Consider the following 24,979-nt stretch of genomic DNA (forward strand, 5'->3'; position numbering starts at 1 on the left):
AAAAATATGTACACTCATTCTGCAATCTTTGGATATAGGACCAAGGACTTTTCTTTAACTAGGTGTCCACCTGTCCTTTCTTAGTAAACTATACCCTTAAAATATTGTTTAAGATTTCTGGTTTCAGTTTCTTTAAAAATGCAGTGAGGACTTAAAAACATTTGCAAAGCAATCCAGGTGCACACTCTATCTAGATTTATATTCCCCCCACCCACTCTTCATTGACTGCCGTTTTCCTAAGCATCTAGCTCTTAGCAAATCTTTTCAACACATTAGACTTAGTTGATTAGGAATAATAATTCTCTTTCACACTCACATTTTGGGTTATGTTTCACTGAAATTTCAAAATTACTATACTGAATACAACTAAAATAAAAGGTTGACAAACATAAAACAATAATGTGTAACTATAAATTACCATCAGGTTTATTAATCAATTAATTTCTTATTAAACATTTTGACATCTGTCAGTTTAACCAAGTACCATTAACTGTATCAGCAGATATACTCAAGTCCCTAGACCTGTGCTGTCCAATTGCTCAGTTGAGCCCAGCTGGCATTGCTCAGTGGTTGAGCGTTGACCTATGAACTAGGAAGTCACGTCTGATTCCCAGTCAGTGCACATGTCCGGGTTTCAGGCTCAATCCCTAGTGTGGGGCGTGCAGGAGGCAGCCGATCAATGATTCTCTCTCATCGTTGATGTTTCTATCTCCCTCTCCCTCTCTAAAACAAATAAAAATATTTTTAAAAAATAATAAAGCACTTGAAAAGTCAAAATGTGAATTGAGATATGCTAAATGTAAACTATATACCAGATTTTGAAGACTTCATAATGAAAAAAGAATGTAAAATATGGGATAATGATTTTTATATTGATCATAAATTAAAATGATAATATGGAAATACCAGATTAAATAAAATTGCCCAGCCAGTGTGGCTCAGTGGTTGAGTGTCGATTTATGAACCATGAGGTCACAGTTCAATTTCTGGTCAGGGTAAATGCCCAGGTTTCCAGCTCGATCTCCAGTGGGGGGCATGCAAGACGCAGCCAATCAATGACTTTCTCTCATCATTGATGTTTCTATTTCTCTCTCCCTCTCCATTCCTCTCTGAAATCAATCAATATATATATATATATATATATATATATATATATATATATATAATTAAAATTAATTAACTTAAAATGTTTCATGTGGCTAATAGCACATTTTAAATGACAAATGTTGCTCTCATTATATTTCTATTAGGTAGCACTGCTCTAGACCCGCAAACATCCTTTGTTTGATGATGGTGTCATCCGTAAAGTTCTACTTGGTAAAGTGGGTCAGATTATCTTTTGTCACCTCTGTTACCTCAATCCAAGACATTTTGGGGTAACATTTTATTATAAACCCTCTAAGCAGACTTGTGACTCCATATCAGGCAGGGATAAATAAACTATGGCCCAGGGGCCAAATTTGGCCCCTTGCCTATCCAGTATGGCTCACAAGCTAAGAACCGTTTTTGTGATTTTAAATGGTTGGAAAACAAATTTTAAAAAGATTCATATTTTGTGAGGCATAAAAATTATATGAAATTCAAATTTCAGTATCTTTAAATAAAGCTTTATGGGCCTGTAGCCACGGTCAGCTTATATACTGCCTGTGGCAACTTGGTGCTACAGGGGCATAGTTGAGTAGTTGCGTCAGAGACAGTAGTGCCTGCAAAGTCTACACTACTTATCACCTGGCCTTTTACAGAAAAAAGCTTGCTGACCCCTGCTCTATATCATCCCTTATGACTCATGGGCAGAGGTAGTTGCCAGTTGCATCTACATGATCTGGTGGAAATAAACAGAAGAGAACACTTCCCACTTTAATCTCTACCAGAGATTAATTTCCAGCTTCTTAACTGGCTTTTGCCATTATTGTTCTTGATTCAAGAGAGTGTTCAGAAACCCAGTCATTGGGAGAGTCTCTTCTGAAATAGTTTTTATTTGTTTTTGCCTCTGTATTTCTTTTATTTCAAAAGACAATAGGGTTTTGTTTATTTTTCTGAGACAGGTTTTACACAGATGGCATCACACACAAAAAGATCAGGGGTCTGTGGCCGCGCTGGTCAACGTGTGCCTTTACTTTGAGATTCGCCAGTATCCCAGCTATGACACCAATGATGTCCTTGGAGGGCTTGGGTGCTCACTGCTCCTTTGGTGACCAGCCTCTCAGTAACATTTCCTGTTCCTTTTGAACCCTCAACTCACGTGCAGGATTGTTCAACCCATGGTTTCCCAGGTACCTACCTCAGTAGACCCTGTGAACGCAATCTTGTCTATGCCAATGTGAGATGCTATTGCTGCCCCAGCCGTTGGCCCATATCCTGGCAAAATATTGACGACTCCTGGTGGAAAGCCAGCCTAACAAAACACAATTGGAGGAAGGGTGGCTTGTGAGAGCTGAAGAAGCAGGTGAAATCAGCTAGGCTCCAATAGGCCCCAACTGTACGGAGCGGTGGCCACTTCTGAAGGCGGCTTCTCTTACCTCCTTGATGAGGGCTCCCATGTAGAGCGCACTGAGTGGTGTTTGCTCTGCTGGTTTAATAACTACTGTATTGCCGCAGCACAGAGCTGGAGCAATTTTCCAGGCAAACATCAGCAGGGGGAAGTTCCACTGAAAGGAAAAAAACCGCGGTTGGTAGATGGAAAACTATCCCTCCGCTACTTTGTTTTCAAGCTGTGACTTCTCAGGTTTCTCAGACTAGTCCTCAACATAAATCTTGTCCCACCACAAAGTGTAGATGTTTGGATTTTTAAAATTACTTCATTAAGAATAAAATAGGACTGGCCTTGAAAATCCAAATTACTGTATTCCAACTACCCAGCAAAAGAAATCACACAGTGAAAAGAGTCTTTGCTTTTTTTTCTTTGTTTTGTTTTTTCATTGTTGTTACTTTACATGTTTTTAAAACTAGACTTTGGTTCCAGGAGGTTCTTGAGTATGAAAACTTTTTCTTGCATTTGTGATTTTTGTACCAGGGATTTCAGACGGGTATGAAAGCTCTCCAGTGTGGAAGAACTGGAAGAGAATATTCCAGCTGTGAATTATATTTAAGTCAATGCGTATTTCAAGGCCGTGCCTTTTACATATATATATGTAAAAGGCACGGCCTTGAAATACGTGATATATATATATATATTATCACAAAAACATGATTATAAAAATAGAGTGCATCTTTGCTTTTGGAGTAGGCAAAAATTTTAGTTTGTTTTCTTTCCACTGCAAAATAAGCTAATGGAGACCAAAAAATATATGTATCTGAATTTGGGGCCAAAAATGATTTTAAAAGAATATTGAGCTTGCATTGTCCTAAGCACAGGCATGAGCCTCAGGACTATCAGGTGTTGCTGATAATTTCATTAAGAAAGAAAACAGAATTGCTGGTCCCCTGGCTTCAGCCCGACCACAATGTGTTTCTGCCTGAAGCATCTCAGCTGCCACCCCTGAAAGATTCTCACTGGCCCTGGCAAGCTTGCAAAAATATACAAGTGTCTTGCCTTCACCAAACACCCAATTTCTTTTCCCCTTCGTTGTTTATAAACTTGGGAGTCCACAGTGATGTTTCAATTCCATCTACAGCATATAAATCTTGGAGCGCGGTAACCGAGCGGAGTGGCTGACAGGCAGCTCTTGTCCTGTCAGTGAAAGCTGCTGCCCCGAGAGTCTGGGAAGGGCCAGGAGAGCAGGCTTCAGCTCCTGCAATTAAGGTAACAGACCTCACCCCTGCTCTGATCCAAGTGGGGTTTCCCGGGGGGGGGGGGGGGGGGGAGGGGGAAAGGGTCGGGGGAGAAGGGGAGGGCGGTTAGGAGCAGGAGAACTTAAACCAAACCTCTCATTTTCCGCTTTCATTCTCTAATAAATTTCACAGTAACCCGACTCTATAGCTCATGAAAAGAATATTGATATCTCTAAAAAATTTTTGCCCCCCCAAGCCCAAAGATGATCTTAACTCATTCTCGTAGATTTTAAAAAGAGAAATCTCCTTGTCTACAACGTAAGAGTTTAGTTTGAGCCTCCCCTGAAATCCTGGCCAGAATGATGAGCTAGCACTGTTGGGAGATTGGATGGTGTTTTGTATAGTGCCACGGCTGTGTATGAGAGAGAGGCAGGAAAAAAAGACAATGTTTAATGTTCCAATCCAAACACTAAGCACTACATCTATTTCCCTTTACAAGACACACAACAGCCCGGCATGGTTTCAATTATGACCGTGACGTTAATGGTACTGCTGTGTCTTCTGTAGAGTCTTCTATCTAGATTCTTGTGAAAAGAAACAGTGAGAAAGAATGGGATTAAAAGACCATATAAAACAATATGCCTAGAAAGATGGTGAGCCACAGTTTTAAAAAATAAACAAGCAAATATAACAAAGCATTAATTTTCCATAAGCTGAATGGACATCCATAACCAAGGGTAGGTTATTAATACATGGGGCTTGGCTTTGCTTATTTTAATCATGAGAATTCCATGACTTGAGAACTCAACTCCTGGTAACGGAGCTGAAACCCTATTAACCTGTTCAAATAAGCATTTGCAGGGAGGCTGTTAAAGATATGTCAACAACATGAGCTCGGTTTTTTTCCCCCCCCAGTAATGGAAAACACACATCACTGAGATCCATGTTTTATGTATCTTTTAAGAGAACTGGTTCAAATGAAAATAAATACGAAGCATGAGGATCTACACTCACCGGGATGATCTGTCCACACACTCCAATGGGTTCATGTCTTGTGAAGGTAAAATAGTCTCCATCTGAAAGAAATGAGAATGGTCACTACCAGAGAATCCAGATCAGAAAAAAAAACAAGCAGAGGGAGAACTTGGTGGCAGCAAAAATGAGAAATAAAGTTGAGAAAACATCCCACTCAACTGAGTACGAAAGCGGGTAGATACTTCACTTGGCATAAAGTATCTCTGGTTATGGCTCCCAGATACCCAGAGTACTAACCTCAGAGGCAGAATGATGGACAGGTTGATGGTACTAGAAACAGTCTTGGGGAGGAAGTTTTTGGGGTGGGGGTTACTGGAAAATATTCACTACTAAATTTTATATTAGATATTTAAATGATACTTATATGTAGAACAGTTATTTGATTTAAAAACTGAGACACCTCAAAATTTTCAAATGCACTTCCTGAGCCCTCGGACGCAAGCATATGTAGGCCTAATTTTAAGAAGGCCAAAGTCCACTTCAAAGAAAACTCCATCAATAACCCAAAGCCTCCACCCCCAAACTAGCCATGGAAACAAGGATGATTTAATAACCTGGTTTTCCTTATAGGGACAAAAGGTAATTGGAATAATTATCCGGGAAAGCCAAACCAAATTCTCCTTTAGGAAAATGCCATTATGTTTATCTGAATTATTTTAAATGGCTAATTGAAATAACCAAAAAGAAAAAGAACAGCGCATTTTTAGCATAGGGCCTTCCCTTTCTGGTCCTGGGCAAAGTCTTTGTTTTTCCCTCAATTGCCAACCTTTTGGTCACTTCACTGATACATTTTCTCTCTCAAAAGCCATCCCTCTGGGAAAGTGAAGAGCATCACTGCTGGGGACAGGCAGGGGTACAGGTGGGGACAGGAGGGAGGCGTGGGTTTCGGGAAGAGAAAATGATGTGACTGTTAATCATTATCTCTAAACACATCTGAATCACTAATATTTACCACACAGAATTGTTTTAAATTCAAAATTATACATTTTAAAATAATTAAAGGTCTCTCTCTCTCTCTTTTTCCTGGACCTCTTCCCAAAATTAACAGCTATCTGTTACTGGTAGCATCCTTTTATTCTGCCCCACCTCTTGTTTTTTTAAAATGTAAATAGCATCATATTATTCAGTCTTCTATATTTTATCTTTTTTCCACTTTTTTTCACATAAATATAACATATTTAACTGCTGAGTGTTATTCCACTGGCTCAATAATGGTACTACTTACAAACTATCCTGAGGGACACCGAGACTGCTTTCAGTTTAGGCTATCTATCTATAATAACAAAAGCGTACTATGCTAATTAGACAAGACAGCTGAACAACCTTCTGGACATCATTCTGGACATCCTTCTGGATGAAGCTGTGGCAGCAGGGCCGAGGCAGAGTCGGTTAGGGGTGATCAGGCAGGCAGGCAAGCAGTTAGGGGCAATCAGGCAGGCAGGTGAGTGGTTAGGGGCGATCAGGCAGGCAGGCAGAGGTGGTCAGGGGCAATCAGGCAAGCAAGCAAGTGGTTAGGGGCAATGAGGAAGGCAGGCAGAGTAGTTAGGGGCGATCAGGCAGGCAGGCGAGTGGTTAGGGGAGATCAAGCAGGCAAGCAGAGGTGGTTAGGGGCGATAGGCAGGCAGGCAGGCCAGCGGTTAGGAGCCAGCAGTCCCAGATTGCGAGGGGCATGTCCCAGATTGCGAGAGGGTGCAGGCAGGGCTGAGGGACTCCCCTACCCTCATGCATGAATTTCATGCACCAGGCCTCTAGTATATATATAAAAGCCTAAGCAACCGAATGACCAAACAACCGAATGACCAGTCGCTATGGCATGCACTAACCACCAGGGGGCAGATGCTCAATGCAGGAGCTGCCCCTTGGTGGTCAGTGCGCTCCCACAACCAACCTCCTGTGGCCGGCCAACCTCCCATGGTCCTTCCCCCCCCCCCCCCCCCGCCCCCGGCCGGATGGGCCGGATGGCCCACCCATGCATGAATTTGTGCATCATGCCTCTAGTTACAAATAATGCTGTAAACACTATCATTTTATATACCTTAGTTTGTGTGCAGACAACTCAAGAATTATCATAGATGTCATTCTTTACAATAGTGCCAGTTATTACCCTTCTTCAATTTATAAATCTCTGTAAAGGTGGGTGTTTTTTTTAAATGTTAATACCTTTTTATGTTTCAGATTGTTTTTTTCAGTAGATATAAATGTGATGTCAGGCTCTTCTTCCAGGGAAGGTATTCCATGGGGAGCAGTAATACCAATCAATAGGCTAAAGAGTTTCATTTCCAAGGAAATCCTTCCCAACTAAACTCTACAGTTTGGCTAAGGTGATGGATTCAGGTGGATAATCACAAACCATAAAAATCAGAGTATAATGTCAAGATGGAGTACAAATGGGCTGAGGAAAATATGGGAAGAGGAACTGAAGAACAATACAGGTGTTTACTTTAGAAGCCCGTGTGGGACATGGGAACGGTTCAGAGAAAATTCACAAGGCACTAGTGCAAGCACAGCATGGTGATTCATAAAGCATTTCCCCCTCTGCGTGCTAAGTGCTTAAGAATTTAGTGGTATTACTTATGTGATTTTGAAAGTTACTGAAGAAATGAAAGAGAAGAAAAAAAAGTGTAGGCAAAATCTTAAAAAACTGACCTCATGAGGAACTGAACTTGACTCCATAATTGTGTCCCAAGAGAAACTGAGTATGGGGAGTGAAACTTTCCTGAATAAACAGCTCACAGATTGGACAATTAGCTAAAGGCTGGCACTGAGAAATGAACTGAAGAATCTTCTGTCCCTAGTAGTCAATAAAGAAATACAGGGTTTGGTGCTTGAACTCTTCCCAACAGAGCACTGAGTGAAAGAGATAAAGAAAGGACCATAGTTCAGTCTGTATTCCAGTCTGGTCAGCACAAGGTGATTCTGGACACCCCTAGCCTGATCTGGGGCCCTGGCAAATACAGTAGCTGTGCCTTCTACATGCATCCTTGTCTAAGGCTAAAGGCATTTCAGAGGTCCTCCCAGGTACTACGACCCGCTCCAAATCCCACCAAGCTTCCAGACTAACGTTATCCAAACACCAATTGATCAAGAGCCATCTTCATCATTTCTGCTATATCCAAGTATAACTACTCTATTACTCAATCATTCTATTAAATCAACTCATCTTTTAAATATATGTACATGACTACTTGTTAGCATCACCTTAAAGAAAATCTATGAAGCAACTGGGTTCATGAGTTAGCAATCTTTTCTTCTGATTTCTTCAAACCTAATAATTAAAATAAAAAACATTCACTACTTTACTGTGTAGAGTCACCTTGCATGCTACAAGCGCCAGGTGGTGTGCTATATTGTACTTCTCAAGTTTAAAAGTGTACACAAAGCCCCTGGAGGTCTTGTTGCAATGCAGACTCTGAGTCAGGAAGTCTGGGGGACCTGAGCCTCCACAAGCTCCCAGGTGATGCCGGCACTTCTGACCCATGGATCACACTCCGAGTAGCGAGGTTCAATGGAACCAAGAGGGTAAATGGGAGTCGACAGGCATCGTGATGACCTACAGCCGGCTTCATGCTGACTTCATTTCTGTTTATTTATTTTTGCCTCTCTGGTAACTCGACTAATTTGCCTGAAAGGAATCTGAAGGGTAGGGGAATCTGATCAATGTTTTTAATACTTTTAAAATAGCAAAATAAGAACAAACATATATATTTCTATAGAGCCTTACAAAATATTTTCACATTCTTATTTCATGTTCAAAACAATTTGATGAGATTAAAAAAACAAAACACAGCAACTGTTATTATCAGCATTTTATAAATAGAGAAAATATGGCACAGGTAGGTTAAGCTCAGAGTCATATAACTGGTTAAATTGTGGCTCCTGGACTTGAAACTAGGTCATCAGACTTCAAGTTCATTACCCTTAAAAACATACTAAAGACTCTTTTGTGAATAAGGTGTTGAATTTAGGTGGATATCACAAATCATAGGATCCGTGTTATGTCAACAAGTTCAAATGGGGTAAAACGACAACCCTATTGTAAAAAGTGAGGATGACTCTGAGGATCTGGAATGTGGACACACAAAACTCACAGAAACTCCAGCATCTTAAAGTATACAGGGAACACTGCAAAGCAACATCCCCTTACCTCAGTTGGGGGGCACAAGGCTGAGCGCCTCTCTCCCCTTTTCCTAGGTGAGTTGACTCACAGGGGCGACAGTAATAACCTCTCTCTCCCTTCTACACCTAAGATGATACATAATGAGTACTCTCATCTGCTAGAAGAAAAATTACCACCCATTTTCCCATCTTTTATGTTAATAACTAGAGGCCTGATGCACGAAATTCGTGCAAGGGGCTCGGCCCTCACAGCCCCGGCTTCGTCTGGAACGTCGTCCGGATGATCGTCTGGAAGGATGTCTGGATGGTTGTTCTGCTGTTCGGTCTAATTGGTATATTAGCTCTTTATTATATAGGATGCTCCCCAAGTACGGCAAGATGACTTAAAAGGTTGTTCCCTTCATTTCTCATGGGCTTGATGTGGAAAACATGTCCACCCAAACACAGACTCTCCACTTGGGGCTGCGATGATCTTAGGTCTTCTTACCAATCATGAAGCAGAGAGAACCAGACTCAGCACGAAGGCCTGCATTTGATGAGGACACCAAAATAATGTTCTGAATCCCACAGCCTGAACTGACAAGTCAGAACATAATAACTATGGTGGAGAAAACTAAAGAAAAGATGAGATACTGAAACAGAAATACTAAAGCACACATGTAAGGTTTTTATCTCTCAGCCTCTTTCCCATTTCACTCAAGAAAGTAAAAATCATAGAGTAAGATACCACTCTTACAGGAGTTTAAGACTCATCCAGAGACAACTTCCCTGATGTGTTTTACACCTGAGTGTTTTTACACAGCATGAGGAATATAAATTTCTTACAATTAAAGATATTATCATACTACTAGAGGCCCAGTGCACAAGATTTGTGTACCCAGGGGGGGTGGGGGGGGAGGGTGGAACCTCAACCCAGCCTGTGCCCTCTCATAGTCCAGGAGCCCTCGGGATATGTCCAACTGACAACTTAGGCCTGCTCCCGTGGGGAGAGAGCCTAAGCTGTCAGCCAGACATCCTTAGCGCTGCCGCAGAGGCCGGCTTCTGGCTGAGCAGCACTCCCCCTGTGGGAGTGCACTGACCACCAGGGGGCAGCTCCTGTGTTGAGCTTCTTCCCCCGGTGGTCAGTGCGTGTCATAGCGACCAGTCATTCCACCGTTCAGTTGATTTGCATATTACCCTGTGATTATACAGGATAAATTTAGTTGAACTTTGGATCAAATTTTATATGTGTAGATTGAGCCATTTCTAGAATTATATCGTCTTCTTTCCTAGAAATAAGTAATAAACTTCCTCTGTATTTGTGAAATACACTTGAGCTACTGTACTGTTTTTTGAGGAGGGCTCAACAAATTACATAGGAGAGACTTGGCTGGTTTGGCTCAGTGGATAGAGTGTTGGCCTGTGGACCGAAGGGTCCTGGGCTCAATTCCAGGCACGTGCCTCTATTGCAGGCTCCTCCCCGGCCTGGGCCCTGGTCAGGGCACGTGCAGAAAGCAACCAATCGATGTGTTTCTCTCATATCAATATTTCTCTCTGTCTTTCCCTCTCTCTTCCACTCTCTCTAAAAATCAATGGGCAAGTATCCTCGGGTAAGGATTAAAAAGAAAAAATTGCACAGGAGAGATAGCAATTATTTAGTTAATTAGAACAATTTAATTATTTGGATTATTCCTTCAAAGTAAACATTACTTCTTAAAGCAGATTTTATAGTTGCTTGAAAAAAAATTTTACAGACTTCTCATAAGCATATCTGACATTGGCACAGTCTATACAAAAATTAGACAGTATAATTGGGCAATATGTAAAGTCAATAAAATCAGAAAAATCTGAAATGTGCCAGAAGTTGAGAAGTTTATCCAAAATGGACTGCAAGAACTAGCTCTCAGTTACGTAACAATACTAAGAGTATTTGAAGAACTGCAGTTAGTTTGATATACCTGGTCACACTAAAAATTAGTTTATTTGATAGCATAAAAATCTGTACAGAATTCAGTGAATGGGAGGTCATCTTTCCATCTCCAGTATTAAAACAATTAGACCAGCTACACTGATCCATCCCGTCATGTCCCCTGGCAGATTCCTATGTATTCTGACACTGAACAGACACTGAACAGACCTCGCAGAACAGTTTACGGCTATAATGATAAACTATAAACACCTATACAAACACTGAGACTTTACATTACTTTTCTGGACCTCAGTTTCTTTGTCTGAAAAATGAGGAGATTGGTCTTAGGAATCCTTGAGGTCTTTGCAGCCTTAAACCTCTCAAAGAGGTTACATGTGAAACAGACTTCATGACCTCCTGTCACCACCAACTCAGGTCCCACTAACTACCCTGATTCTTCCCTCTTAGGGAACAATAAGATTTCACCATATGCGACCTTCGTTAATAGCTCTAAACTAGATGTAGCTGTTTAATGCAAAGCCTTGGGATCTGAGTCAATGTCTGAGCACTTTTTTACCTATTATTTCATTTAACACGTAAAACTGAAAGGGGATGGAAGTGAATAAATAATTACATATGACCTGAGTAGGTTTTTAACCTTTTTTGTAGGCTAATATAAAGCCATTCTGTAGGAATTCAGCTTAAAGCATGAACTATATTTTCTCTGCTTACATAGCCCAAAATCAATAAAATCAACACTAAGTAGTTACAGAGGAAAACCTTACGCAAATCAATTAACCTCCATTTCTCCCTCCATTAATTGCAAATAAGTTTTGATCCTCCATCATAAAGAGTTTGTGGACACAAGAGAATATAGGTTTAAAATAATCAAAATGGGGAAAATAATACTTTGCCTGCTGGGTTGCTATGAGATTAGAGATAATATAATGAGCACAAATAAGGTGTTCACTAAATCATAGTAATGGTTATTATTTATCAACATAATTAGAAGTGCCATTGTAGCAGGGTCAGAGATAGGATTTATGGTCAGAGACAACAGCTCCACTGAGCATCATGGCAGGAAATGACAGACAGTGCTGTACAGGAAAAAGCATCAAGACCTTCGTGAATCACAATGATACTGCATGATTCTGGGATAACATTCACGATGGGCCTTGAGTGGGATGTAATGGAGAGGAAAGGGAGAGGCTCTCAAGTCAGAAGGAGAAGCAGCTGTCCAGTGGATGGCTCAGAATGGTCATGCCATAACCCTTTTGTCCTCTTTCCAAATATTCTAGAGGGAGGCTACCCTACGAGGGGGTGGAGGAGGTAGCAGATACTTGCTCTCCAACTGATTGTCCATCATGTAATCAAAGTGCAATTTTGATCAAGGCACTCATGTATTTAAAATAATTCAGTGACTCACCATTGGAATAAAATGTGTAGCATAGTTGCCCCAGCCCCAGAGCCCCACTGTCTTCTATATCTGGTTATACTTTCAGATCCACTACCACTCTGTACTCTCCTCCCTCCATGCTTTGCACAGGGATTGCCACCATCTGTGATGGCCCTATCTCCATCTTTACTTTCCTATCCTTCAGGTATCATCTTGTTCATCTCAACTCCTTCTCAAGGAAGCCTTAATACTGGCTAAGATTGCCTCTCCTATGAATTTCATGCTTCCACATCTGAACAAACCACACTGTACTGCATTTGCTTATCTACTTGTTGCTTTTCCTTACTATTTTATGAGCATCTTACTTACTCACCTTTGTAGTCCCCAATGCTTAACACAGGACCTGAGAGAGCAGGTGCCTGCTCCGTGCTGGTCTCTGTCCTCTCCTTGCTACTCAAGGCAGAGGCCCTGCAGCCCAGGCATCACCTGGCAGCTGGTTAGGAATACAGAATCTCAGGCCCCACCCCATGCCTATTCAATCAGAAACTGCACTTGAAGAAGATCCCAGGTGGTACACAGGCACAATGAAGTTTGAGAAGAACTGCTCTAAGCCATCTGCACTATCAGCCAACCATCCCCTTTTTATAAACCAACGAGAGGCCCAGTGCACGAATTTGTGCACCGGTGGGGTCCAGCCCCAGTTGGGGCGAATTGGGGCTGAGCCTATCAGGAGGAGGAGACAGTGGGAGGTTTTTTAGCCGGCCCGCCCTGATCGGTGCCAATCAGGGCCAGGCCGGCTGGGGGGGAGGGGCTGCAGGTGATTGGCCAGTGGGCCCTGCCCCCGATTGGGTGGGGGGGCCGATTGGGGGTCAGCAGCTGGGGAGGGACTGTGTGAGGTTGGCCGGCCAGCCCCACCCCAATTGGTGTGTGTGTGGGGGACAATAGAGGGCGGAGCTGGCTTGGGGGAGGGGCTGCAGGTTGTTTGGGGTGGTGGGGGCCCATTGGCGGCAGGGTCGGCCTCGGGGAGGGGCCGAAGGCAGTTGGCCTGCCAACCCTGCCCCTGATCGGGGTGGGGGGCCCATCTGGAGTGGGGCTGGCTGGGGGGAGGGGCTGGGGGAGGTTGGATGCCAGCCCCACCTCCAGATCTGGCCAGTTGGCTGGTCGCATTGGGCGTCATAGCGACCAGTCGTTCTGTTCATTACAGCTTTCTGGTTGCTGGCTTTTTTTATATATATAGATACTCTTGAGTCTAGGAATGCCTCACAGGGCACTCCCAGGATCCCAGCATTATTTCGCACTCTTCCTAGTACAGGCAGTCCTTGGGTTACGTTTGACTCGACATACTTCGTTTCATAGTTACGTGCCAATTATTTATTAAAAAAAAAAAAGTTCCATCATTTCGACATATGTACATATGTGCTTTATGTTTTTTATTATTTATTTACCACAAGTAAAGGTGAGGAATTGTTATCTTCCTTTTAATTTCTTTTACTGTTTCACTTCATTACTGCTGTGTACGTGCTCCATGTGAGTGATGTAGGTGCTTATGTAGGTGGGTTCCGACTTACTGCGAAAATACGTCGTGCCTCAGGAAGGGATCTCCGACGTAACGCAAGGACCTACTGTATGCACAGGGAGAGCAGGCTGTGTTCCGGAGAACACAGGTAGAGTACCTGGCACGGGACTTGGCAGCCTCCAGGAGCCACTCAATAAACATGTATTTTCTTTCCTTGTATCTACTCACACTCCCATCCACATGGCTCTTTCAGTCAGTCCCTTTCCTGTCATAACTCTTCCTCCCAGTAGGTAAAACGGATCCTCTAGTGAGCCGAGTCACCAAGCTCTAATGTTAAAATTTCAGCTTTACAACTCTAGCTGGGTTAGTTAGAAAAACTATTTAACTTCCCGAGGCCTCAGTTTCCTCCTCTGTCAGTGAGGAGGTTAATAATAGTGCCTTCCTTTTGGGGTGCTGGGCAAGCACTCCATGTGGGATTCGCTATCCCTAATATTCACGCTCAGATCAGGAACTCAGTCTGGATACTTTCCCTCTCCTTTAAAGGAATACAGCACTGATAGGCCAAGCCACATGACTTAAAAAAAAAAAAAGAAAGAAAGAAAGAAAGAAAAAGAGCCCTAACTGCTTTGGCTCAGTGGATAGAGCATCGGCCTGAGTACTCAAGGGTCCCATGTTCAATTCCGGTCAAGGGCATGTACCTTGGTTGCCTTTGGTTGTGGGCACATACCCAGTAGGAGGTATGCAGGAGGCAGCTGATTGATGTTTCTCTCTCATCGATGTTTCTAACTCTCTGTCCCTCTCCCTTCCTCTCTGTAAAAAAATCAATAAAAAATATATATTTTTAAAATGTACTCTAAGTCTTAAAAAAAGAAGAAAAAGAAAAAAAGAAAGGTATCAGGATGATTGCTGTTTTTATAGATTGTGAAAGTAATTCATGGTCAATATGGAAAAAATATTATTTTTAAAGAAATACGTCATCCATAATCTCACCACCAAGAGAAAACAACTGTTAACATTTTAGAGTATTTTCTTCCAAACAAATAGATCTTGCTGGTATGTTTCAGGAGGGAAAGAACTATGTCTTAATCTTCTCAGAATTTTCCCAGACTTCACCAAACCCGAGGCCTCTCCCCGGCTCTGAACCTAACCTAGCCCAGTGCTGAGCACTCAGCAGCTGACAGACACATACCTGTTCCTTGGCTCACTGATGTATTGATGTAAGTGGCTTTACCCTGCACTTATATGTGAACTGTCTATGTGTAGAAATAGGGTCATTATCCTAGTGATGTAATTTGTTTGGTTCTTTGCTCGGTTCAGTCTGCTAGAAGTGTGCTCATATCTGTATTCTATGTGACTGCTGTTTGTGTTTGGTGGTGAAAAGTATGTTTCCGGTGGGGTCTCATGTTTCCTTTTTCAATGTAGTCAGATCTCACATACCTACAGGAATGGTCATTCCGTGAATTTTATCAGCCCAGCCTGCGTAATACCGAAGGGTTTTGATGACCCCCTGCAAATCCACATAAAAAGCTTGCAGGAACGGTTTGCCACCATTGAGGGATTCCATGGTCTGCAGGAAAAGAAACAGAGAAAATAAGTTTGAACTTTCCAGTAATACGCTATATAATTTCTGGAGCAGAAGAAAAAAGAAAGCAAGAGAACACAGGTGAATATGGACAGTGATGCATACCTGGTCAACTCTGATTTCTCAAATACAAAGTTTTCAGTGCTGCCATTTAGTTTAGTTTCCAGTAAAAACCACAATAAATATATCTGTGCATGTTCTTGGGCTTGCGTGCTCCCAGTAATCACTATCCAAGCGCATAAACACAAGATTTCTTCAACTGGTGATAAACAAGTACTCTCTAGTCACACCACCTTCCCTTATATTAGTGATCAGAGCTGGGGAGGGAGGGGGTCAGAGTCCACGCCAGTAATCTGAATCCACAAGAGGAGTAGGGACATGGGCTTTTATGCAACTGATGAGAATATAAAACGTTTTCCACAGCTGCCAAGACCCCTGCTGAGGAAGGGAATATCCACGGCGCACAGTGAGTTTATTTATTGCCACCAAATAAACAAGGTCTCCTCCAGGGAAGCTCAGACTTTAACTACTCGAGGGCTGCTTTTTTGTAAATATTTATGTTAGCAACCATTATATATTGAGAGTGAAGTATCTGGTTCATTTAATAAAAATAGAGATATAAGCAGTTTTAGATTATAAATGTTATTATTTTAATCACATGTTTCTAAATGGTTAAATCCGTAACAAAAAGAATTAGAAATGAATACACTGAAATGAGAAAAGAGTATTTTGACTTGAGAAATATTAACGGTGTTACAAGGTGAACAAATGAAATAAACAAAACATGTTTGTAATCTCATGTCCTTTTCTATGAGGACATTTTATAAAACATAATGGTATGAAAACTGAGCACTGAAAACTAAAATTGAAATATTCTCCATCCCATAACATGAAAATACTATTATTTACAGTGCAATTTATCCACTTACTGTATGTATAAGATGAAATTCATTTTAAAATATCATGTTACTTAGCTTCTTTTTCTGACTGACTTATTTTGCTTAGCATAATATTCTCAAGCTAAGAACCATATGATTTTGTTCATATGTGGGATATAAAAAAGAAACCCATAAATACAAACATGGTTACCACAGAGAGGTGGGTGGGAAGGTGGTAAAGGATATAGGGGGCCTAATACATGGTGATGGAGGATGATTTGACTTGAATGGTGGGCACACAATGCAATATACAGATCATGTATCATAGACATGCACACTTGAAGCTTATATGATCCTATTAACCAATGTCACCTCAAAAACATAAATAAAATATCATGTTACTTATCACTGTACACTGACTCACCTTTATTAAAGGAAATCAAATTACTTCCTAGTACTTTTTAGAATATTTATACATTCATGAGATGAGCATTACATTCTCCATGTCTAACATAGAGCCATCTATACAGCACAGAGTGGAACAGAGTCAATAATGAAAATCCGGGCCACCTGAATGGTCCCTAGGAGCTACTGGCACCAGCCAAATCTGCCTGAGAGCTGCCAGACTCGGTTTACTTTCAACTGTGTTTACTCGGATACAGTATTAACTTCAGTTTCGGGCAGGAGCTCCCCCACATTCCAGAGGCTACCTCTTATTAACACTCACTCCTCTGGTGACTTGGTAGGGTTTAAAAGTAGAAAGGCCATTCAAGTGTCATCACAGTGAGACATATGTCAGAAAAAGAATGGCATTTGAATTTTATGACATGAAACTAACAACTACAAAAATGAGCTGTATCATCATCCAGTACATATTGTTAATCTAATGTTGTAAATATTGTATGTCTTTAACTCAATCAAGCTGACCCTTACAGACCCTCAGAGTACCTCCCACTGACTATTTATGTGCCAAGAACTGTGCTAAGGATTTTTTTTTAAGTAAAACATAATTTTCACTCTCAAAAAAATCATGTACCTTGGAATACCCTAAGCTATTCCAAAAAATTCAGTTTTGCATGATATTGATAGGTTAGCCAAAAAAAAAAAAAAAAAAATTGGTGTTGAGGCTTAAATAAGTTTGAGAAACATGAGATAGGACTTTTCAGAGTCATTAATATGCTTGGTGTCTTGTGAATCTCCAAGAAGGAACCATTTCACCATGAAACACCTTTTTCACAATATGAATAAGCACCTCCTTGAAGGACCAGGTTAGGAAATGGTTTTATAGATGAATAACTGTCACGTATCACTAGCGTTCCAAACCCTCTCCATAAGGATGCACTTTTGTTTCCATACTCTGAACAGATCCCTGAGGGGGCTGGTGGGAGGGAGCGGCCATGTAGGTGTGAACTGAGGAAGGGTGCTGATGCCTGCCTCTCCCAAAGCAAGCCCCACGGGGACCTGTTTGCCCAAGTAGACAGCAGGGTCTAGTATTCGTGGTTTGAATGCCCTGACTGAGCAAGGAGGCCCTAAATATTAATTGATCAGTTGTGTGTCATCCACGTGGCGATCCCTTGTGTACAGAACGGGCATTCCTTAATGGTGCCAGCTTTCAAAAACTCTTTTCTCTAACAAAATGATTTTGCTTTAAAAACTGGCAGTAACAACAACAAAAACATTAAGAGAGGCAAGTTCCTTATGTAAGAAAAAGACTGTTTTAGTGAAAGGAAGTAACTGAAAGGGACTGAACAAAGGGCACAGGAGTCCCCATCACGCCCCGTGCTCCTGAAGGAGTCTCCTTAGTCAAGAGGGGTTAACTCTGGGGCGTCAAAAACTGCCCTTTTGATTCTTCAATGAATCATTTGGCATTGGTTTTCCGCAAGCAGCATGGTGACTCTCCTGCTGCTTAACAGGGTTGTTTTGTTTTGTTTGTCGTGGGCGGGAGGGAGACAGGAAGACCCTTACCAGTCATGGGAAGCTAAGGTTTTGTTCTTCAAAATTAAGTAAGAAGAGACACTCAGCTGGTCCTCCACCTACCTCCCCCACCTGATGCAAAAACCAAACATCTCTCGTTTTTCTTGCGTTACGTACCCCGTGGCTTGTTCCCCAGGTCTGCTTCACACCACACTTTCATAGAGAGTGAGGAATCTGAATTTCAGCGGAAAGGTAAATTTGGGGTAAAGACATGTTTGCTTAGGCTACTTACTGCAAGCACTGCCCTGTCTCGTTCCACCAAGTCTGCGAGCTTATCCAACAGACGGCCTCTTTCAGAAGCATCCATCCTTCTCCACACTGAACCAAGGGAGAAAGCCAGGCGGGCTGCCTGCACTGCTTTGTCTATATCCGCCTGTTAGAGAGAATGAAGCACAACTGAAGCGAGACAACACTCCAGATAAAGGAAGAACCAACTGCTCTCATGAAAAAGGTGATGAGTGAATGTCAGGGGTGGTGTCTGGAAAGTAACTTCATAGGGAGTCTTTTTTCTAAGAAGGACGTACCTTGTCTGCTTCTTGAACTTCACACACCTGTTCTCCTGTGGCTGGATTATAGACAGGGAACACTCTTCCGCTCTCTGAGTTCTGCCACTCGTTGTTAATAAAAATCTAAAGGAGTAGACAGCAGAATGGGCTTGGTGAGACAGGTGACAGGAAGCCAGTCAGAGGCAAACTGTTACGGAAGTATCACAGTAATCATACTTACTCTATATGCTTGCAGCTATGCAAGTAAAGTACAGAATATGAAGAGTTGTAAGAGACCCCTAAACAGTATGCAGTCCAGCTTCCCCCCAATTCAGGAATTTCCTCTATACATTTTTTTTACCTCAATGTCATCCAAAGATTAAATACAGTGAACCTGTCAACCAGTGAGAGAGTCAAATAGAAATGAAAGGACAGAGTCTCATAAACATAGAAAACATACACTGGGGCTGAGAATATTTATTGATCTATTGTCCAAGCTCTGGCCAATACACGTACGAGTAAATTGTGGATTAAACTGACAGTGGTCAAACCTTAGATCCTAGTTTCTCTGTCAGAGGCATAAGCGTCTTCACAAGGAAACTTGAAGGTGCTGAAATAAGCGTTTACTTAATTTACAGTCAGATCCTAATCGAGCAACGACTCTGACCAAACTAACTAGTGAATCAAACAAGTTACAAGTTGAACCCAAGTGAGATTTCTTTCTCTTTGCTTGGTAGGTTACATGGCTTAGCAGAGGGAAAAGGTCTATAACTTTCAAATTTTTCAAGTTTCCTTATATAAAAAATGAAGATTTTTTTAAAATGGCAAAGAGACTAATGGTTTAAGAAATTATTTGAGTCAATGTCTCAGAAGATTTGTAAGACACGAGTTAAAAGAGAATGGGAAATAAAGGCAAAAAAATTTTAAAAATTTTATTGCATTAAGAAAGAAACCCAAGTGAATAGTTTGGACTATTAAAAGTCAAAGAATGCACAGACATTCTCTGTAACATTAATGGCATGACAATGAAAGTTTCTGAACTTATGAGTCAGTCAGTGGTAAGCTGGTTTATTGTTGCCTGCCATTTTAACAATCACAGATGAGGCAAAATGATTACAGAGTTACAATTTTAAATATTAGGTTCTATACTATTCCAAAGCTTCCCTTTTTCCTGGCTTTGATAAAACAATGAGCTTGTGTTGAAGAAGTTATCTTTTCCTAAAGGCTTTTTAAGATAAAGGGAGAAAAATATATTATATCTATATAGCACTTAATACAAATGTATTAAACACAAACACAATGACCTTGTAATTTCATACATTTTAATATACAATGTATAAACATACTTAGTGTAATTATTCATTTATTCAATAAATACTTAGCTACTTCTAGCCACTGGAGCGGCAAAGATGTCTAAGAGTTCCAGCCTTCCAGGCAGCGTCTTACATAGTCTCTAGTAATTCATTAAATACTTACAACACCCCTAACAGCAGGATTTTATTATCTCTACAGAAAATGAGACAACAGAGGCCGGGAAGTTAAGAGTCCTAAGAAGCAGGTTCTCGTGGTGGCTCTGAATCAGTCTATTGCTCTTTCCACTATACCATGGTTGCCAGGATTGCTCAGTCCAAAGAAACACAACTAGTTAGCTGATGTCTAAGCCTGAATTAGAGCTACAGTTCTTGGACTCCTGGTCTAGTTCTCTTTTCACTCCATTTAACAAATTTCCTAACAGTTCACAGCTGATCATATCTGCATGTTCCTTTGAAACACTATATGATCACACAAGAAAAATAAGAGGTTAATTTTATTAAGGATTCATAAGTACTGTATTATTATCAGATTTAAGGAACAAGGAGTCTTGCCAATATTTATTCATTTTATCCACTATTTATCTACTTCTCAATCTTTGGAAAATCATCACGATCCAATTTTAGTTTTTAAGATTCTTTGCTGAGCAGTTCTATTTGTAAGGATTGATATTTCATGACTTTTATTGTTTCATAGTGGTCTTCTAATTTGATCTAAGAGAAAAATTATTTGTTTTTAGTAGAATAAAATTCATTCTCTTACTATTGTCATTTAGGAGCATTGATCTTTTTATAAACCAAAGATATAATATGGGATCTTAGTGATTTTTCCTAAACCTTGAAACATTTTGCTATTTCATCATCCTAAAAACTATTTCATCATCACTCATTAATTATTTCTAACTATGCTAAAAAAAATCCTAAAAAATAAGGAAACAAAAACATTATAGAACTGCCTAGAAATCTATATATATAAAAGGCTAAGTGACTGTCCGACCGTCTAACCGACTGGCTGGCCTGTACATCTGACGCGCACTGGCAATTTAAAAAGAAATGTTGACTTGTGCATGTGTGATACATATAAAGCTTTCATTGGCACCAATTGCACACATGTGTTTCAATCTGCCATTGTCAATCGTGAATTTGGTTGACACTTCTATTATAGAGAAAGGGCAAATAGTGATATTAAAATATTTCTTCTAATTAATTTCCTTTTCATGTGCACGAATCTGTGCAACAGATCACTAGTGAATAAATAAACACATCACCCTATTTCATCATCATTCACTTTTCTTACTGTGTTGTCCAATGTATTATCTTTCAAAAGGGTATACAAAAATTGGGAAGCACCACCTTTGTCACATTCTTTTTAGCTTTTACTGAACATAGTTAAGAATTCAAATTGTTTCATTTCTGTCCATAATGGGAAAGAGAAGGAAATTAACAAGGACATTTCACAATTGTTAGATGAGTCAGAAGATGAAGGCAGAGAGACAGAAACACTAGAGACTCTACTAATGGGGGTGAGATTGACTGAATGAGAAAAATCTTGGACTATGAGTCTTTAGGATAAATAAATTTTCTCAAATTGAAAAATCAAAGAGCGAACAATTTATAAACACAAAGAGGAATATGACATTTTAACCAGTCATTCATCAGGAAGGACTTAATCATTTATTATTTTGCAACAAGAACCTGGACCATCTTGTTTTGATAAAAGGATATGTAACAACTGTTTTATCTTTTATGATATGTGTAGATAAAAATTTACTTGCTATGATTCATAAATGGATAAATACTGAAGGTAGGTGTATACACAAAGGTGATTGAAAGGACAGATATGATGTAAAAGTTCATTGGATTAATCAAATTTATGCTTTCAAAAATAAAAATAAAAATGTTTTCGTAATTATGGGACAAAATGATGGCCATCATCTTTTTTACAAAATTATGAGCCTTCAAACTTTTTAATAGTATTACATTGTATGCACATGTAAGAAAAAAAAACAGAAATGATATGCTATAACCTACCAGAAATGTATTTAAAATCTGGAATCAGTATTTATGACATGAATATTTCCCATTTCATACATGAAAACTGATAAACGCATCAATGTACTCAAAGGTCATTGCCTATTTCAGGTATATATACTTTCAAAACCAGAAAAATACAGAAGAAACTTTGGTTTGCTATGTTTCAATTATTTCGTTCGTTTAGCTATCTGTTTATTTACTAATTTTTCATAAAATAATTTTAAAAATTTAAAATATAAAGAGTCCAGCCCTAGCTGGTTTGGCTCAGTGGATAGAGTGTCAGCCTGTGAACTGAAGGGTCGCAGGTTCAATTCCAGCCTAGGGCACATGCCTGGGTTGTGGGCTTGATCCCCAGTAGGGGGCGTGCAGGAGGCAGCGGATCAATGATTCTCTCTCATCATTGATGTTTCTATCTCTCTCTCCCTCTCCCTTCCTCTCTGAAATCAATAAAAAAAAATTTTTTTAAATTTTTTAAAAAGAGTCCTTTGGGCCCAAATGGTAAATGTGATGACTATTTTTCCTGATATGACAAAGGTTAAAATACTTTATATTTCTACTGCATTACTATTTTTGTAGACCCTAATTTGTCTACAGTATGACCATTTAAAAGCTTGTACAACAACTTTGTTGGTACATGTGATAGCAAATACCTCCACAATGCTTGAAGGTTTTCAACTTCTCTGGACCATTTCAAAAATTTTAAAATGCTGTCTAACGTGTTCTTCTCTGACTGGGCTCCTTGGAGAAATAGTTTATTTCAGAGTTGTAGCAGGGAAGCACAAAATGATCCTGGACTAGTGTGATACCAGAAATCAAATACATGTTCAAAAACTGATGGGACATATTGAAAGGACAGGAGCCAACATGAAGGGGCTCCCCAACACCAACACTGGGATAATTTAAACAACAAAATAAGTAAGAATATTAATGAATTATATTCATATAATGAAAAAAGCATCCAAGAGTCCATACTGATATAAAGATTTTAAATGAATAAGTAAATAAATGAGGGATAAGGAAAAGCTCTTCTTCAAGTAGAATTCCAACTAACAGCAGTGAAGGAATGATGGAATTAGATCATCACCATTTGTCAAACACCACAATAATAACTGCTTCAGGCAAAAATCATCAACACATGGTAAACTTAGTGGGCAAAAACATGATGAAAAATTGGGTGTTTGTGTAGTCTCCCTCAAGATACTTCTTAATTACAAAGGGAAAAACAGCCACTTTACATTGAAGAAACTTGGCAGACACCACCTTAATCAACTGATCAAAGTTAACGTCACCAGTGATGGGACATATTGATAGCATGTGCTCCTTATGTGATACACTGAGGACACAGATCCTTCTGCAGTATTCTTACTTGAAAGGCATAACCTGAATTTAATCAGGAGGAAATTATCAGACAAATCCAAATTAAAGCACATCCTACAAAATAAGTGGCCTTAATTTTTTTATCTTTTTAAAGAGCCAAGGTCATGAAAGACAAAGAAAGACTAAAACACCATTCTAAAATAAAGGACACTAATGATATGTAAAAATAAATGAATCATGTGACTGTGGCCTGGCTCCTGGACCAGAAATATATATATCATTGGGACAACTGATGGGATTCGAGTAAGGTCTTTGGATTAGATCGTGTATCCATGTTAATTTCCTGGGGAATCTGGGTGAAAGGTACATAGGAATTCTTTGCGTTATTTTTGAAATTTTTAAAAATAAATTGGAAATTATTTCAAAATGAAAAGTGAAAAAAAGTAGAGGTTAGAGTTGCCCTTTGGTGCCTACCTTTCATACTATAAGTGACCAAAACAAATACGTTAAATGAAATAATGAAGATTTAACATCTTTCTTTTCACAAAAGTTCATTCTTAAATGTGAGTTTGTGGAAAATAAAATAATTCAAGCTCTGCCTTAAAATATGGCCCAATGCTGCCAAAATTATTCTTTTAAATTTACAAATTATTTCTGTTAAAATACTTGTTAATAGTTGTATGAGAAACTAGAAAATTCTGCCTTGCATGGTATTGAATTTCAAAATAAGTATCAGGAAGATGTAGCCTTTTCTACTCTAGACCTCTGTGCAAGTAAAGATGTCTGACTCTAGCTAAGTTATCTGAGCTTGCTCAGTGTCTTCATCTGTAAAATATACAAATATTGACATAATACATAATATTATATAATTCCGTGATGCTCAAATCACAGGCAAAAAAAGCATATGACCCATAAATAAGCTCCCTGTCTGCTGTAGGATGGATTAGCTCATAACCTAACTTTCTTCCTATGGCTGTGAAGAACTGTCCATTGGCATTTTATGGGTTGCTGTTGGTATTCAAAGACATAATGAATGTGGTGGGCACTTAATTGATGTTAACTGGAATGGGATGTCTGCTGGGAGAGGACATGAATCACTGTCTAGTACCTTTCCTGATATGATTAGAAATATAATGTCTCCCACACCAAAATAAAATCTGAAACACTCTGAAGAATGAAAACATATTTGGGCAGTAAAGTTTTCTTTTATAATACTATATTTAATACATACAAAAGAATATATGTAACATAAATGTGAGTGAACAAGCACTATATTAAAGCACATCATGAACACACTATTCAAGCACTAGAATGTTATTAATATCACTGAAGATGCTTGTGGGTTTCTGCCAGGTCCCATCCTCCTGCTTGACCTGGCATCCTAAATTTTAACTTTTTTATTCTTAGATACATTTTTTGCTTTATTTTACTTCCTGTTTTCCCCTTTCTTGATTCTTCTCTCAAGTTCATTAATATTTGCCATTGTTTGTTTTACAATTAAATTTCCCCTTTTATTGGTTTGGTATTTGCACACAATATTTCTATTCTTTCATTGATTGTTCATGATTTTTTATGATGTTTTATCATGTATATTTAATTTGAAGTGTAAAGTTTATATACATTCCTCCCAAACAATTATAAGGACCTTAGAACACGAAATATAATTGCTTTCTTCAAGAGTTTGTTATAAAATTATTTTACTCAGAAAATTATGTATTTAAGAAGTTTTTATTTTAT

The 24,979-nt window shown here is 39.6% G+C and overlaps 1 protein-coding gene across 1 annotated transcript in view; it reads right to left on the reverse strand.

Moving 5' to 3' along the window:
- ALDH1A2 (aldehyde dehydrogenase 1 family member A2) overlaps positions 1-24,979 on the reverse strand; it is an 86,816-nt gene that overhangs the window by 31,831 nt on the left and 30,006 nt on the right. Inside the window, exons 2-7 of the mRNA XM_079769514.1 lie at positions 18,621-18,725; positions 18,329-18,469; positions 15,100-15,229; positions 4,726-4,787; positions 2,520-2,648; positions 2,282-2,395 (exon numbers count right to left, since the gene is read on the reverse strand). Coding sequence (XP_079625640.1) covers positions 2,282-2,395; positions 2,520-2,648; positions 4,726-4,787; positions 15,100-15,229; positions 18,329-18,469; positions 18,621-18,725 — 681 coding nt within the window. The remainder of the gene's footprint in view (positions 1-2,281; positions 2,396-2,519; positions 2,649-4,725; positions 4,788-15,099; positions 15,230-18,328; positions 18,470-18,620; positions 18,726-24,979) is intronic.

The sequence above is a fragment of the Cnephaeus nilssonii genome (assembly GCF_951640355.1).
Source record: "Cnephaeus nilssonii genome assembly, chromosome: 4".
NCBI lineage: Eukaryota > Metazoa > Chordata > Mammalia > Chiroptera > Vespertilionidae > Cnephaeus > Cnephaeus nilssonii.